General features: G+C 36.2%; 1 protein-coding gene across 1 annotated transcript; it reads right to left on the reverse strand.

Moving 5' to 3' along the window:
- Window positions 1–9,532: 9,532 nt before the first annotated feature.
- On the reverse strand, window positions 9,533–13,414 carry LOC121327332 (barH-like 2 homeobox protein). The gene is made up of 3 exons (XM_041271294.1): window positions 12,826–13,414; window positions 11,188–11,413; window positions 9,533–9,893 (listed from the first exon to the last, which is right to left on the reverse strand). The coding sequence occupies exons 1-3, from the start codon at window positions 13,379–13,381 to the stop codon at window positions 9,581–9,583; spliced, it is 1,095 nt and encodes a 364-aa protein (XP_041127228.1). The 5' UTR covers window positions 13,382–13,414; the 3' UTR covers window positions 9,533–9,580.
- Window positions 13,415–13,801: the final 387 nt, after the last annotated feature.

Here is a 13,801-nt window from a genome sequence, read left to right on the forward strand (position 1 = left end):
ATGGGGGTAGGTCTTGCCCATTGCTGCTAATAAACAGATCTCAGAAATATCATCTCCTAATTTACTGGTTGTATACAAAGGGCCAGTTGAAACTTGTACGATGATCCAATTTGCCACAGCATTCGTTTTTAGTCTCTGGGAAACTGCTGTGCAAGCACAGTGGGAATAATTTATTGCCCTCCCACGAGTCAATCAGAGGGCTCTCATTTCCTGCTGGACTTGAACAGACTGTTCTGAGGGTCTAAGTACAATGACTGGCCAAATAATTGGAGAATGCAAGTCAAATTTGAAAATCCCCTTGTCTGCAATGTATGCAAATATATGTGCAACCTATGTTAGATGTTTGAGAGTTGTTTGCAACTATTCAGCAACTATTCAGATGGGAAAGCAGAAGGATCTCAGTGACTTTCACAAGAGACATAATAGTGGTTTCTCATGCAACCAGCTCTTCCCTCAAAGACTCCTTGGTGTTCCTCGGATGGTAACATTTGCAAAAAATCACCATCGGAAATCATAATTTCGGTCATGAGCCTGGAAATGTATGCAATGTATTGTATCAAGTAATGCAGGCCATCTTTTCAGCCAGTATGTCTATCATTCAAAATAAAATCCTGAACAATGTTCTCGGGAATGCCCTATTCTTGTTAGTCAGATTTTAGCTGATTGTTGTACTATGCTAATTATTTTGCAAGGGAAAAAAAACAGAAGGAAAAAAAATAAGAAGACAAGTCAGTATAAATTTAGTTTAACCCCAGTCATTTCTCAAACCCACCACTACTCGGAGGTGTATGATTCTAATTATCGGGGAACAATCTTGTAAATTGTTAATTATCAGAAGAGTTTCTCATTAGGCTCTTTTAAATCCAGTCTTGGATCAACACTTATTCGGTAATGTTCAGACCTCAGGGAGTCTTTGTTCCCAACAGCAGTTAAATAAACAGACGGTTCAAGGCCTAGGTAGTCAACTTTAAAAAGGGGAAACAACTGTTCACTTGAAAGAAATGGCACTGGTAGCTCCCAGCACCAAGTACCACTATTTATTATTCATCTTTGTTTAAAAGTTCAGTTTTTAGCTTTCTAAATTCCTATATAATTTAACTTACATTTCATCTTTTTGTGTGTAGGATTCATCAAAATAATGGTACAAATGCAAAGGATTTGCTACTGCAATGATAATGCGAACCTCCAATTCTATATAGAAGTCTAATAATTATGAGACTGACTGTAAACTGGCTTGGGTGCTGACCGGCTAAAGTGTGCAGGCTGTGTGCAAGGCCCATGGGGCATGCAGACTTTGCTATAATTAGGTTACACTTGCTAATTAATTCAGGATACAGTGTCTGTATTTAATAATCATGGCTGTTCAGAAACAAAACAGCATTTAATAAAGGTATGTGTTACTGTATGCTATAGTAACATCACATTTTTAATTTCCAAAAGGGAACCACACAATAGATTTAAAATGAATAATCTAAAATACATTGGACAAAGTTTCAAATAATATAACTGGAAATGGTACAAAAACATTATTGGGCTAAACAATACAGCATGGAAGGTCCTATTTCAATTGTTTAAGCCAAGGCTGTATTTAGATACACTTAGTAAATCAATTGAATTGAGCTTGGCAAGAATAAGATTTTACACTGTCACTTAGTATATCATTCATGCAAATCTGCTATCTTAACCTTGGAGCTGCTGTTGAGACATAATGAATCCTGACATCACTCATTGGTGATGAAATCCTTAATTGCTCTAAAAGAAAAGTCCTTTGACATCAGTGCTGACAGTCTTTTTTATTTTGTATTTAGTTATTTGCCAACACCTGATTATATGTAATTTGCTCTTGAAAGTAAAACGTGTGCATTTGCAACCACTTGGTTAAAGCTGGGATCCTTCAAATAATTTCTTTCTAGGTGTTCCATCAATGGTTGTAGAGAGCGCTGGAGTCAACTCCTTCAAAATTTCATGTTCCACTCCACTCGCCACCGGGGTTTTTCTAACGCATGGTAGTCTATTCCAATAATCTAAATGCTGGTAAATCGCTGAATAGGACACACACTGGTGTTTGAAATGTACTAAAGAGACGTTATGTTAAGTACAACATAACTATACTGTGTGTGTGTGTGTGTGTGTGTGTGTGTGTGTGTGTGTGTGGCCAAGTATTACTATCAATGTGAGGACAAAATTTGAGAAAATGTCCCCACCAAGATAGTAACTCCTGAAAAAACGATGTTCTGGGGACGTCCCCACTTTGTAAAACTAAATATGCCTTTAAAAAAAAAAAAAAAACTGAAAGTGCCAAAATATTTAGTTTGTTGTCGACTTTGACCCTGTGTGGAGTTTTGTCTGACCGGAGTTAGAAAAAGTAAATAAAAATATAGTGAAAGTCAATGAGAAGTCCCCACAAGTATAGAAGTACAAACTTGTGTGTTTGTGCGTGTGCGTGTGTCTGATAGGCATCTCTAAATGCATAAGGAAAAGGAGTAAGCATGGATACCAATGTACATTCACTGAACCAGGTTAAGCCGCCTCCTATACAAATAGCTTGGCTCACACTGGAAACTGCATGTGCAATGGATGATTCTACTGCAACCTGATATGATACCATGATGAGCCTTAATAGGAAGCCAAATAGGTCATGTCATTTCATGGACCATCAGTGTTGAGTCATCAAATCAAATCCAATTGTGCTGGAATTGTTTTTAATTACCATGTCCTTTTCACTTGGAAGAACCTGGCTCGACATATGTGGTTTTTGTCAACATCAGATTTCTAGAAGCAAGAGGCACAGTGCTGACCTTATGTGCACAGACGATTTTTCCGTAATTCATTTGTGTACAAACTGGCATAGCTTTTGATGTTAACGTTGTACTTTCTTGCACCATTTCTATAATGGCCTCACCTTTCTGTCAAACAGCATTAGGCTAGGCTGTGTGCATCTGCCAGATCAGCCAGGAAGAAGTGCGAGTAGAATCCTACTCGTGAAATGTTTATCAATTAAAGTTATTTTTCTCCTACTTCGCATCCATATCCAAAATGTGACATTTAAACAAAAATATGATATGTACCACATTTCACAATGCTAAACAAAAGCGTTGTTTTAGAGATAAGAATACGACAAAATAAGACAAAATAAGAATGTGGCAATAGACAAGTCAATGTCTGCAAATACACGCTACGGCGTTGCATTTTTAAGGTGAAAAAACCTTCGCAATTGTAAATATTTCATTTTTGGCTGTCACTTTAAGCAAAATCCCCAGCATAGACCCTTTTCTGTTGACTGGCTGGGGCAGTGGCACTGGAACAATTTTTAAAGTGGGGGTGCTGAAAGACATTTAACAAAACCGTAATCCTTGTATATGATGGAAGCCACGCAAAGCCAGGGGTGCTGCTACTCCCCTAGCATCCCTAGTTCCAGCGCCCTTGGGCTGGGGAGTTACTGTGTGGATTTTATAGAGATATTACCCGTGTAAAAGCAAAACGTTTATTAATAAGACCTTGCATCTGCTAATACACACGCTAATTTCTAACACCGTTTTCAAAGGTAGGCTAAAGTCACTTCTCGTTAAAGCAAGGGTTATAATAGTCAGACCCTATACGATTCACTCCCAGTACTGATTTAATATTACTATAAATGCCGTTAAGTTAACAACTGATATTACAGTCTTGTCGGTGTTTGTTTTATCAGAAAGCATTGATACGCATAGCAACTTTTTAGAAACAGAACACGCAAAATGCCTAAAGCAAAGCAAAAGACTACAAAGTATCGCTAGTTGATATAATTTTGTGATTCATTGGCAGAGCTTTGAACAATTACGCCCAGTAGTTTAAGTAAACAAATATTTTAATTGTGTATAATAGACAACACATGAAATGGATTTTGCCTTAGAGAAGGGAATGGAAGGGAAGAGTATAATCTGCGTCAGATACAGACCCTAGCCTTTCTCTGGAGCCCCTTAATATTATGTTCTATTACCTGACCGCTTTCTGCAAAGAAGCCTTTTTCAATGGATTGCGCCAATGCGTAACAAAAACATCAGTGTACAGAAATATAGACTACTGTAGCCTACATATTTACTTTAAATTAAAAAAAAAAACATAACATGAAGACATTTTACTCTTTGTCCAACCAAAATACGCTTTAGATTTATACAAAAGATAATGCCTATCGCAATCACAGCCTCTTTGCGGAAAATCCCAATTCACACTTTACATGAGTCTAACCTTGTTACCACTGTTTCCCAGATCCATCATCTTTGAAACTGCACATGTTCACAAACCTCCATCTTAAAATTCATCACTTTGACACCTCGCCATCACCACGGGGCAAGATTAAAGATCCAGACAACAATAATTAGGCGACGCCCAAATGCTTATTATAACACCATCTTATATACACAAAAAAGATTATTGTATACACAACAACTGAATATTCGATGCTGCTGTATGCATTCATGTGAATGATTATTTTGCAGATGAGTGCTTGAGTAAACATGTTATTATTATTATTATTATTATTATTATTATTATTATTATTATTATTATTATTATTATTATTATTATTAGCAGTAGTACTAATAGTAGTAGTAGCAGTATTGTTGTTGTTGTTGTTTGTATTGTTATTGGTGTTGTTATTATTATTATCAATAAGACATTCCAAGATGCATTGTTCAAATAGAATAATTCTAGTTGGAAGTGGAATATGAGGCGTGATAATGAATAGGCTCAAGAAAGGGAACGTGGTATCTCATTAGGGTAATGACTACGACATCCTCAATATTACATCGGTTTGAAAATGTGGCAATTAGCGGCATATTGGACTCCTGGAGGCTGGGGGAACAAATGCAATCTCTAGAAGCTTCTTCTGTTACTGCTAACTCGTGTCATGTAAATGAAAAGGACTGAACATCTTTGTTTATAATTTCCACTGCCCCACTCCTGTTTCAACATAAATCTTGTTAGGCCTAATAAACTCAAAGACGTACCTCGTTAACAGTGTATAATATTGATATCCAGGTAACCGCATATAGCCTATAGCCCTATATATCGGTACATTTACACACACTGCACAATATTATTCTCATAAATATTTACAATAACTTAACCTCTTTATCAGGTCATGTCTTGTTAATACTGGTATTTTAAAAGCATAAGAATAGCTATAACCTTGCTATATGAACGTATTCTATTTTAAAGGGTTAAGAAAATTAGATCACATAAGCTATTCATCTTACGATTTCCATTGTTTATTTTATAAATAATCCTGGCTCTTACAAGTTGTTTACGTCAGTAATACTCTCTGTGTCCTTTCATTTCACTTTGCCCAGTTTTCCAGTTTCCCGTATCGCTATAACGATACATTGTATTTTCAACGCGTTTATAAGGATGGTTATTTATATATCTTAAACAAACAAACAAATATGAACACAAATTAAACGAGAGAGGAGTTATAGCCGTATTTAGGTGTGCAATTAAACTTCTCTCTGCAAAAGAATCATCCAAGTTGTGTATTCAACATGCATTCAGGTTTCCTGTGACAGTAGTGCTTTTATAGAATAAGCTGACTTGTAACGAGCCACTTTCAGTGTGACTGTAGGCTACTGCACGTTTTCCCAGAACGGTGGGTAAAGTTAGATCTTGGTGCTGTCTGTGGTGCTGCTGTTTACAATGATTGCCCAATTATTATTAATGAACGGGTGAGAGTGTTCCTGCACGTAACCCAATGCGGATTTCTTTGTTTATTGCCCTTCCTTTTTTAAAAATAGAGTTAATACCCGTTCAGCGGAAATGTAATGATCTTTAAACAAGATCAATTTAAATTCCGCTCCAAAGTGTTAGGTTTTCAAGTTCGGGAGAACGGCTTGCGTTAAGATAAGTACCAGTCCGCTTCAGGTGTCTTGTTTTCCTGATCGTACTCCCACTAGCGGAATTCAGATTTCTTGCAACTGATCGTGAGCCCTCTTACAAAAAAGTTCAGCATACTAGCCTGCGAATGCATGTATCTGTTTAAGGCAAATGCAAGCTTTACTGTACATTTTCAAACTGGGGCCAGAAAGTCGTATTCAGCAACACACACAAAAAATATTTTCTTTAAATGCAGAGTCACATCCATAAGCTTTAATTTACCAACCAATAATGAACAAATACGGTGCAGACGGCTTTATAGCCTACGTTGCATTCATTTAATTGAAAATGTATATCTGCACATATGACCAAATATTAAAGGGGATGTTAATTGTATAGCTGTTCTCTGTTAAAATACTAAAAACAATTCCCTCCTACGAATGACATAAGAAGTCGATTTAAATTAAGATGCTAAGCCGCTTTCCTTTTAAAGAAAACAGGTGTTGTGTTGTTTTGTTTTCTTGTAGTGTTTGTTTTTGTTTGTTTTTTAATAATAGCATTCCTGTATAAATAATACGGACGTCATTATGGAAAGTTTAAAAGGTTTGGTTTGTTGTGCATGCCACATCTTTAAAATGTGAATTGGATACGGTATTGCGCACCCGTGGAGAAACTGATAACATAACACACAGTAAAATGTCATGGTTTTACAATGGGGGAAATACGGGTATAGTACCATCAAGTTGACCATGAAAAATACCCTATTTTTGGAGCTCGCCTTTCTATTTCTCCAAAGGGAAACAGCTGCCTTCATAAACTCACCTGAACAATTACTCACAGTATTGAAAATATTGAAATAATCGATGCAAAGTATTGATCGTTTCCTTTTGGAAGAATTAAGTGACCATATTCGAGACAAAAATAACCCGAGTAACTTTGTTTAACACGGATACAGTTCGTCCCGGAACCAATACGATGGGTTTGACGTTATATTTTTACACAGCAAACGCTGTCATTTCAATCTTTTTCACATTTAGATGGTACAAAAAAAAAAAAAAACGACCAGGTTGACTTTGCATTTATTTGAAGTCTCTAAGTATTAGGTTGCCTGCGCGACTATCTGTTCAGATGAACTTGCCTGAGGGAGTATACATCATTTCCATTGTTTCATCTGCATTTAGGTAGTTTAATGAGCTAATGACAGGCGGCTGAAGTAACAGGTTCTAAGTTCTTCAAATATATTACAGTACACTTATGTCAAAATTGACAAGGTGGTACGGGGAAAACGCTGTTCTGCTGTTTTAGGCGCAAAGGGTAATAATGCTCTCGTCAGCTGAGACCCTGCCCACGGATTAAACGCTATTCTGAGATTCACCATTTCAGCAGAATACCGTTTACAGATTGTTTTCAGTTTGTGCATTCGTTAAAATGTATTCTTTATATTTGACTTATTTTGAATCATGAGCAGATGAAAATGCGCGGTATCTTTAAATTAAACTTGTTATTTATTTTTATTTTTTAAAAGTTTTTGGTGGTTATGCAATAGATTATTTCAATAGTTACCAATTATTCACAAATTATTCCCTTCTGCTTTTGCACTGCAGTGTTTATTTTTTTAGTGAATGCCAAATTGGTCATTTTCATAAATTATTCTATTAAGTTTAATTGGCAATAAAATGGTAGGCTATTATTAAATAACCTATTGTTTGCCCTCTATTAATACTGAGTTATGAAGCAGAAAATGAGACGGTAGTTGTCTGCGTCACTTACTCCTCTTTATATAGACCACAGCAAAGGGCAGCCTGGTTTGAACAGGAATTTATTAGCAAAGAAATCAGCAAGCGAGTCTCCAATTAGGGAAGGCCCAAACAAACGCGCCCCGAGGCTCTTCCATTCTGGAGTCCATGCACATGAAAGCGCCATCTTACCACAATCCTCCTGGGGACGTGATAATACTTTTAAAATAAAGAATTTTAATGTTCATTTAATTACGCTTCCACTTAATGCGCAGTTTATTGGGTCAGCTCTCTCACGCACGAGGGTGCCTGGGTAGCCAAGTGAACGTTCTAAATACCGTAAATATACTGAGGGTGGAATCAAGCCCCCTTTGATTTATTATTAGAAAATACGGCGGTGCTTCTGGGAGTAGAAAATATATACACTATTTTTATTTATTTATTTTTTAATTTTAACTTAATTTCATCTCTGAAATTCTGGTTTGGTTTGATTTAACAGGGTTTAAAATGCGAACGGGTAACAGTTATTTTAAAACCTTTGCATTACACTGTAAGCCCAATTATTGCATTGTTATACAACAACGAATCCCTCAGAAACTTTAAAAAATGTACAATAAACAAAACAAAACAGAAAAAACGCACGCTGGATGTAAGACAGACAGCTTTCTATTCTGTATAATCTATATATAGGCTAACGGATATAGTTTACGGTCACCGCCATTTCATTAGAATTAACCAGAAGGATCGGTAAATGAGATGATCAGGATAATGAATGAAACACCTCCTGGGATATATTTAATTTTTTATTTTAATTCTTTGGCCTTTCCTGATTGCTCACGCTGAGACGCCGCCTTGCGCCTGCTGTCTGTCCTAGCCGGTTCTCTGGAGCGTTCTGCGGGCCTGGAACAGCTGCCAGGCAGAGACCACCTTCCCATTTCCCAGGCCAGCACGGCAGCCTGCAACCCGTCCATTCTCACCACCACAAAGCTGTTGTTAAATATTCAAATACACAGATAGAAAGCCCCGCTTTCTTACTTGAATACAAAATCACAACCACATGTAAATGCCCACATAATAATTAGCATTGGAGCCTGCAGTGTAGCACAGACCGACATTTTAGTACCCTTCCATTTCATATATATTTTTTTAATAAAACAATTTTAAAAAATGCTTAACGGCATAATGAATGTGGTTGTTTGTATATATTTTGTAATTAATAATAAACACACTTTTTTTGTAGAATTTCACCCACATAAGCTTCACGCATCAAGTCCACCTCATACAAAAATAGCTCACAGATTTCAGTGCTTGTAAAAAAATTAAAGTTTTTATTGTTGTTACAGAATGGTATCAATAATTGAGAACCCCTTCATATGATAAATGTCAACCAATCACAGAAAAAACGATTTTTAAACGTCATTAGTTATCGAATCAAAAGACATATAAATGAGAATTTTTTTTTTAATTTTATATGATATTTAATATTTTATATGATATTTCACTCAGTCCTTCAACTGTACACTTCCTTATATTAACGGTGCATGCCACTTCAAAAATAAAAAGGTCGCGAAAATCGGAAAAAACCGTTGTATTTTCTCTACCTTCGAGAAATCTTTTAGTTTCACTTTTTAGTGTCGAATTTTGCTCTTAATTTGAGTCTTTTTCAGTCATCTTCTATATAAACTTTCTTTGAAGTTTTTTCGTTATTAGACGTAAATGTTTGTGTGTGTGTGGGGGGGGGGAGGTTGGAGGAATTTAAGTTTTTTTTTTTTTTTTTTTTTTTTTTTTCCTGTTCCGGTCCTTTTGTTTACAGTTTATCCTTTTCTTTTTATTCTATTTTCAAAAAAAAAAAAAAAAAAAAAAAAAATCCTTCTTCATTTTCACCTTCGCTTTTTGTTTTCTTTATAGTCATTAAGATTTTAAAAGTTTTTTTTGTTTTGTTTTGTCTTTTTGTGTATTTTCAGTTTCTCCTGTTTTGTGTTTTTGTTATTTCTGTTCTTTTACCGGGGGTGTGGAGCGCCAGAGATGGGGTTAGCCAGAGGGTTTAGGGCAGGTTGCCCCCCCGGCCCGAGACCGTGGATGAGAACCCTGGGGACCAAAGGCCTCTGTAGACCGGGGTGAGGCGCCGGGGGAGTCCGGTACATGCTGCTGTACATGGCGGCCGCTGCGGCGGCTGCTGTCGTGCTGTCCATAGTGCCTAACAAGCTCGGGTGATAGAAATAAGGAGACGGGAACATTCTTTGTAGAGCTGAATAATTTCCCGCTTCAGCCAGCAGCTCTAGTCCTACAGCGGTCTGTCTTTTCCACTTCGTCCTGAAATCAGATCAAAATACAATAAATCAATTATTTAAGTGGTTTAGAATCCAAGAATTCCCACCGCACTCTGTTAATTGGGTAGGATTAATCACTTGGAGCATAAATTGTTCAAATTCTGCACTAATTAGACATGTTTAATGTCACAAATATTTCATGAGCGGAAACACTTTAAAATAAAATATATTTAATGTAATAAAATCGTATTGTAATATCTGGTTATGTTTATTTGCCTTTCCATATATATTTTTTTATTTCCATTTTTAATTAATAGGTCTTATGTCGACAACGGTTTTAGTTTGTAAAGCGGATAGTCTAAACAGCGTTTAAGGGCCTTCAACCACAACCTAAAAGTTCAACATAAATTGAAAATAGAACGTGATGGTGTGGGGGAAAAGAACAAATACTAATGAAAACGTGCTCTACAAATTTCAATTTTAATATAATTCGTTTAACAATCTTCTTAGTTTATTTAGCATAATAAAATACAAGTTGTGCTCAGAAATAGTGAATTAATTTCAAAATAACTTTTTTTTTTTTTTTTTAACGGCGGCCTATTGAGACAAAAATGAAATGAACGTTTTCTGACATATGTAGGGTGGTTGAAACTGGTATGCAATAAACAAAACATGTGTTGTTGTTGTTGTTGTTGTTGTTATTTTTGTTTTGTTGTAGTTATTTTAAAGAATAAGACAAATTGAAGAGGTGCATTCTGTAGCCTATATATCACTTAAAGAATTGAATTGCATTGGTTAACTGCAACCGTTAATGGATTAGATTAGCCTTAACACTGGGCACAATCTCTAACATCAAAAATGCGGTGTTTGTAGACAGAATAGTTACATTTGTATTGGTATTACTGTCATTTATTATGATCACAATAATGTTTTTGATTATATCGTTGTGCTGTTTGCATTTATTTATTGAGCTTTATTTTTCTGAACTAATTCCAAAATTATTTTTAGAGACACAAAGAAATGCGTTTTGAACGTATTGATTCAATACAATTACATCCATACATTACAGTTACAATGTTGGTATGGTTATTTTTCAAAATGTACTAAAATAAACAAATAAAAAGTTGGAAACAAAACGGATATCCGTGTTCTAATTTGATCTATCCTTGTGATCTTATATTTGTATTCTATATTTATTCTCTCTCTTTCTCGGCATCTGCTATTGTAAAGCATCGCAAGTAGCATACTTTTCCCATTTAAATCGCATTAACGCAGAGACAGAAAAACACATACAGGGTGACTATTATCAATGCACAGCACGTATTCTGTGTACACACCTCCTGTTTTGGTACCAGGTTTTGACCTGGGTATCCGTCAGATTAAGCGCTGCTGCCAGGTCCATTCGATCCTGCACGCTCAGGTATTTCTGGCGCTCGAAGCTGCGCTCAAGCTGATTAAGCTGATGATCTGAAAAGGCTGTGCGCGCTTTGCGAGGCTTCTTGGAACGAACCGAGGGACTGTCTCTGCTACTCGTGATCTCCCGATCACTCTCTTCTTTCGTTCCTAAGGAAAAACAAAAGTTCAACATGTATTTTATTAATCCATATAAATCTATTTTTTTTCTTTATAACTAAAACAAATATATAAACACCTGATGGACTTGTTCTGTAAACGGTAAATTAGGCAGCTTACTGAGCACATGTTGTATAGCCAAAGCAGCCTAAAAAGATAACTTGAAGGTAGTGTTTTGTAATAATAATAATAATAATAATAATAATAATAATAATAATAATAATAATAATAATAATGGTTTTAAAACATCTTTGGCGGTTATGCCCTTCAACATTCAGCAAGATTTGACACAATAGGTCCCACAATAGCAATGGCAAAACTGGGGTTTGCGAAGTGAGCAATAACTTGCAACATTTTAGTTTCCTGTGTGGAAAATATAATAATCCACTTATTTGTAAAATTATATTGGGTGGAAACAAAAACAAATGTTTGCGTAAAGGTGATTGAAAAATACGTTCAGATGCCAACGAAAGAGAAATAGGGATTCTGTTTGTCAATTTTTTTTTTTTTTTTTTTTACTGAAATGCTGGGCAATCGATACGTCAATCCATCTCTATTTGTAGCAGTTTTTGCAGCGCTCCATGATCTCCCCTGTATAGAACAATAATCTCTCTAATTGACCCACTGGGGAGGGTTGAGCACAAGAAATTGCCAGACAGACTCTACATCTGTGTGTGCTCTGTTATGCTAATACTAAAACACAACACGGTTTACACGATACACATTTACAGAAACATTTATATATATATATTATATATATATTGGTATTATATATATATATATATATATATATATATATATATATATATATATATATATATATATATATAAACACAATGGTAGAACCATTATAGCTTATATTTAATATAATATATACCAAAACGAACCCAAAACCACAATGGATAACAGAAGTATAATTTATTGTACCAGTAGAAAATAACATGGTGCACTTTTGTGCTGAAACATGCAATCTAATTAGAAATCAAAACAGTTTAAATTTGAACGTGTGTGTGTGTGGGGGGGGGGGGGGGGGGGGGGGGGGGTACTATACTAATCTTTTCCTACTTTTTAAACTTAGTCTTTGCATGCTACTTTAGTAAAACTGTATATAAAGTGTACTTAATAATAATAAACGAATACTTGGATTTGTGTAGTGTTCTAATTTTAATAGAGGATACAGCATGTTCCTAGCTATACATATATAGGTTCATAATATAACTTATTTGTTTAAATGCAAAAAAAAAGCAGATATGCTGGGGAAAAAAAAAAACATTCTGTTCCCGTATTGCAGTGAGCGCTTTAGTTAAAACAGCAAGTTATATCCAAGTCACAAATCGTTACAAATACACGCTTTTGGAAAGAGACACACATTGCTCGTCACTCGGCTCTGCTGTGCTGCTTACCGTTGTTGCATTTCATGTCGCTCTGGATGTCGTCTCGTTTGTCTAACCTGCATTTACTTTCATCTTGCTCTAATTTTGGCCTGAAGCTTTCTGTTGCTGCGATGCCGTCTGCTTTCGGGGTGTGATGGGGCGAGGAGACGCTGGTGCTGTAAGGTGCACAAGCTGCTAGGGGTTTGCTGTCGCCCAAAATGTCTTTGATTAGAAAGGAAGAGGTGGCTGTCCTCGGGGCAGAGCCGGCTGCCCCTATCTGCTGTGCAGGCTGAGGCGATAGCTGCAAACTTTGGTGCTGACTGTGATGGTGGCGGTGATGCTGAATGCTGTCTTGCACCAGATGCTGTTCGGAATGCTCCATGGTGACCGAAATAGGGGAAGAAGGGGCTGTCCCCACCGTATCTATGTCCGAACATGGTGATGGAGTGGCCTGGGTTCTAAATTCCGCGGTCCTGCTGTCACTGAGACAAAACTCTCCGTTCATTAGTGCGGGGCTGCTGGTGCTGGTGTTGTTGTTGGATAAAATAGTGTCTATTCCAAAATCCGACCCGCTAGACCCTTCCATTGTAGTAAAATGATTAAAAAAAAAAAAAAACCCGAAAAGGATTAGGATCTCGTCTTCATTACAAACATTAAAAATACTCTTCCACTGAATGTTAGAAACAAACTCTGTAGCACAGGAAGATCGATAAACACAGGTACAGAAAAGCCCTTCTCAACTGCCTAAAACAGAAAATGAGTAAGAAAATGATAACAATACATAAAAACACAACATAAAGTAGTTTTTTTTTGTTTTTCTTTGTTTGTTTGTTAGTTTTTTTGTTTTGTTTTGTTTACAATAAGTCACTATGATGATAGTCTCCCAGTTCTGTTATATTAAATCTGGAACCTGTAAAGCAACGGTGCTGTGTATTCCACGTCCTTTTGTTCTGTTTTGAACTTTCTTTCGAAGTTGAGGTGTGGAGAGATACGCAGAACTAACTCC

This window comes from Polyodon spathula, chromosome 14, assembly GCF_017654505.1.
Source record: "Polyodon spathula isolate WHYD16114869_AA chromosome 14, ASM1765450v1, whole genome shotgun sequence".
Taxonomy (NCBI): domain Eukaryota; kingdom Metazoa; phylum Chordata; class Actinopteri; order Acipenseriformes; family Polyodontidae; genus Polyodon; species Polyodon spathula.

Excerpts from the sequence above, each read along its gene's own strand:
- LOC121327332 (XM_041271294.1), bottom strand. The coding sequence starts at position 13,381 with ATGGAAGGGTCTAGCGGGTCGGATTTTGGAATAGACACTATTTTATCC. Across the intron at positions 11,414-12,825 it reads CGACATGAAATGCAACAACG|GAACGAAAGAAGAGAGTGAT; the intron begins GTAAGCAGCACA and ends GTTTTTCCTTAG. Across the intron at positions 9,894-11,187 it reads ACCTGGTACCAAAACAGGAG|GACGAAGTGGAAAAGACAGA; the intron begins GTGTGTACACAG and ends ATCTGATTTCAG.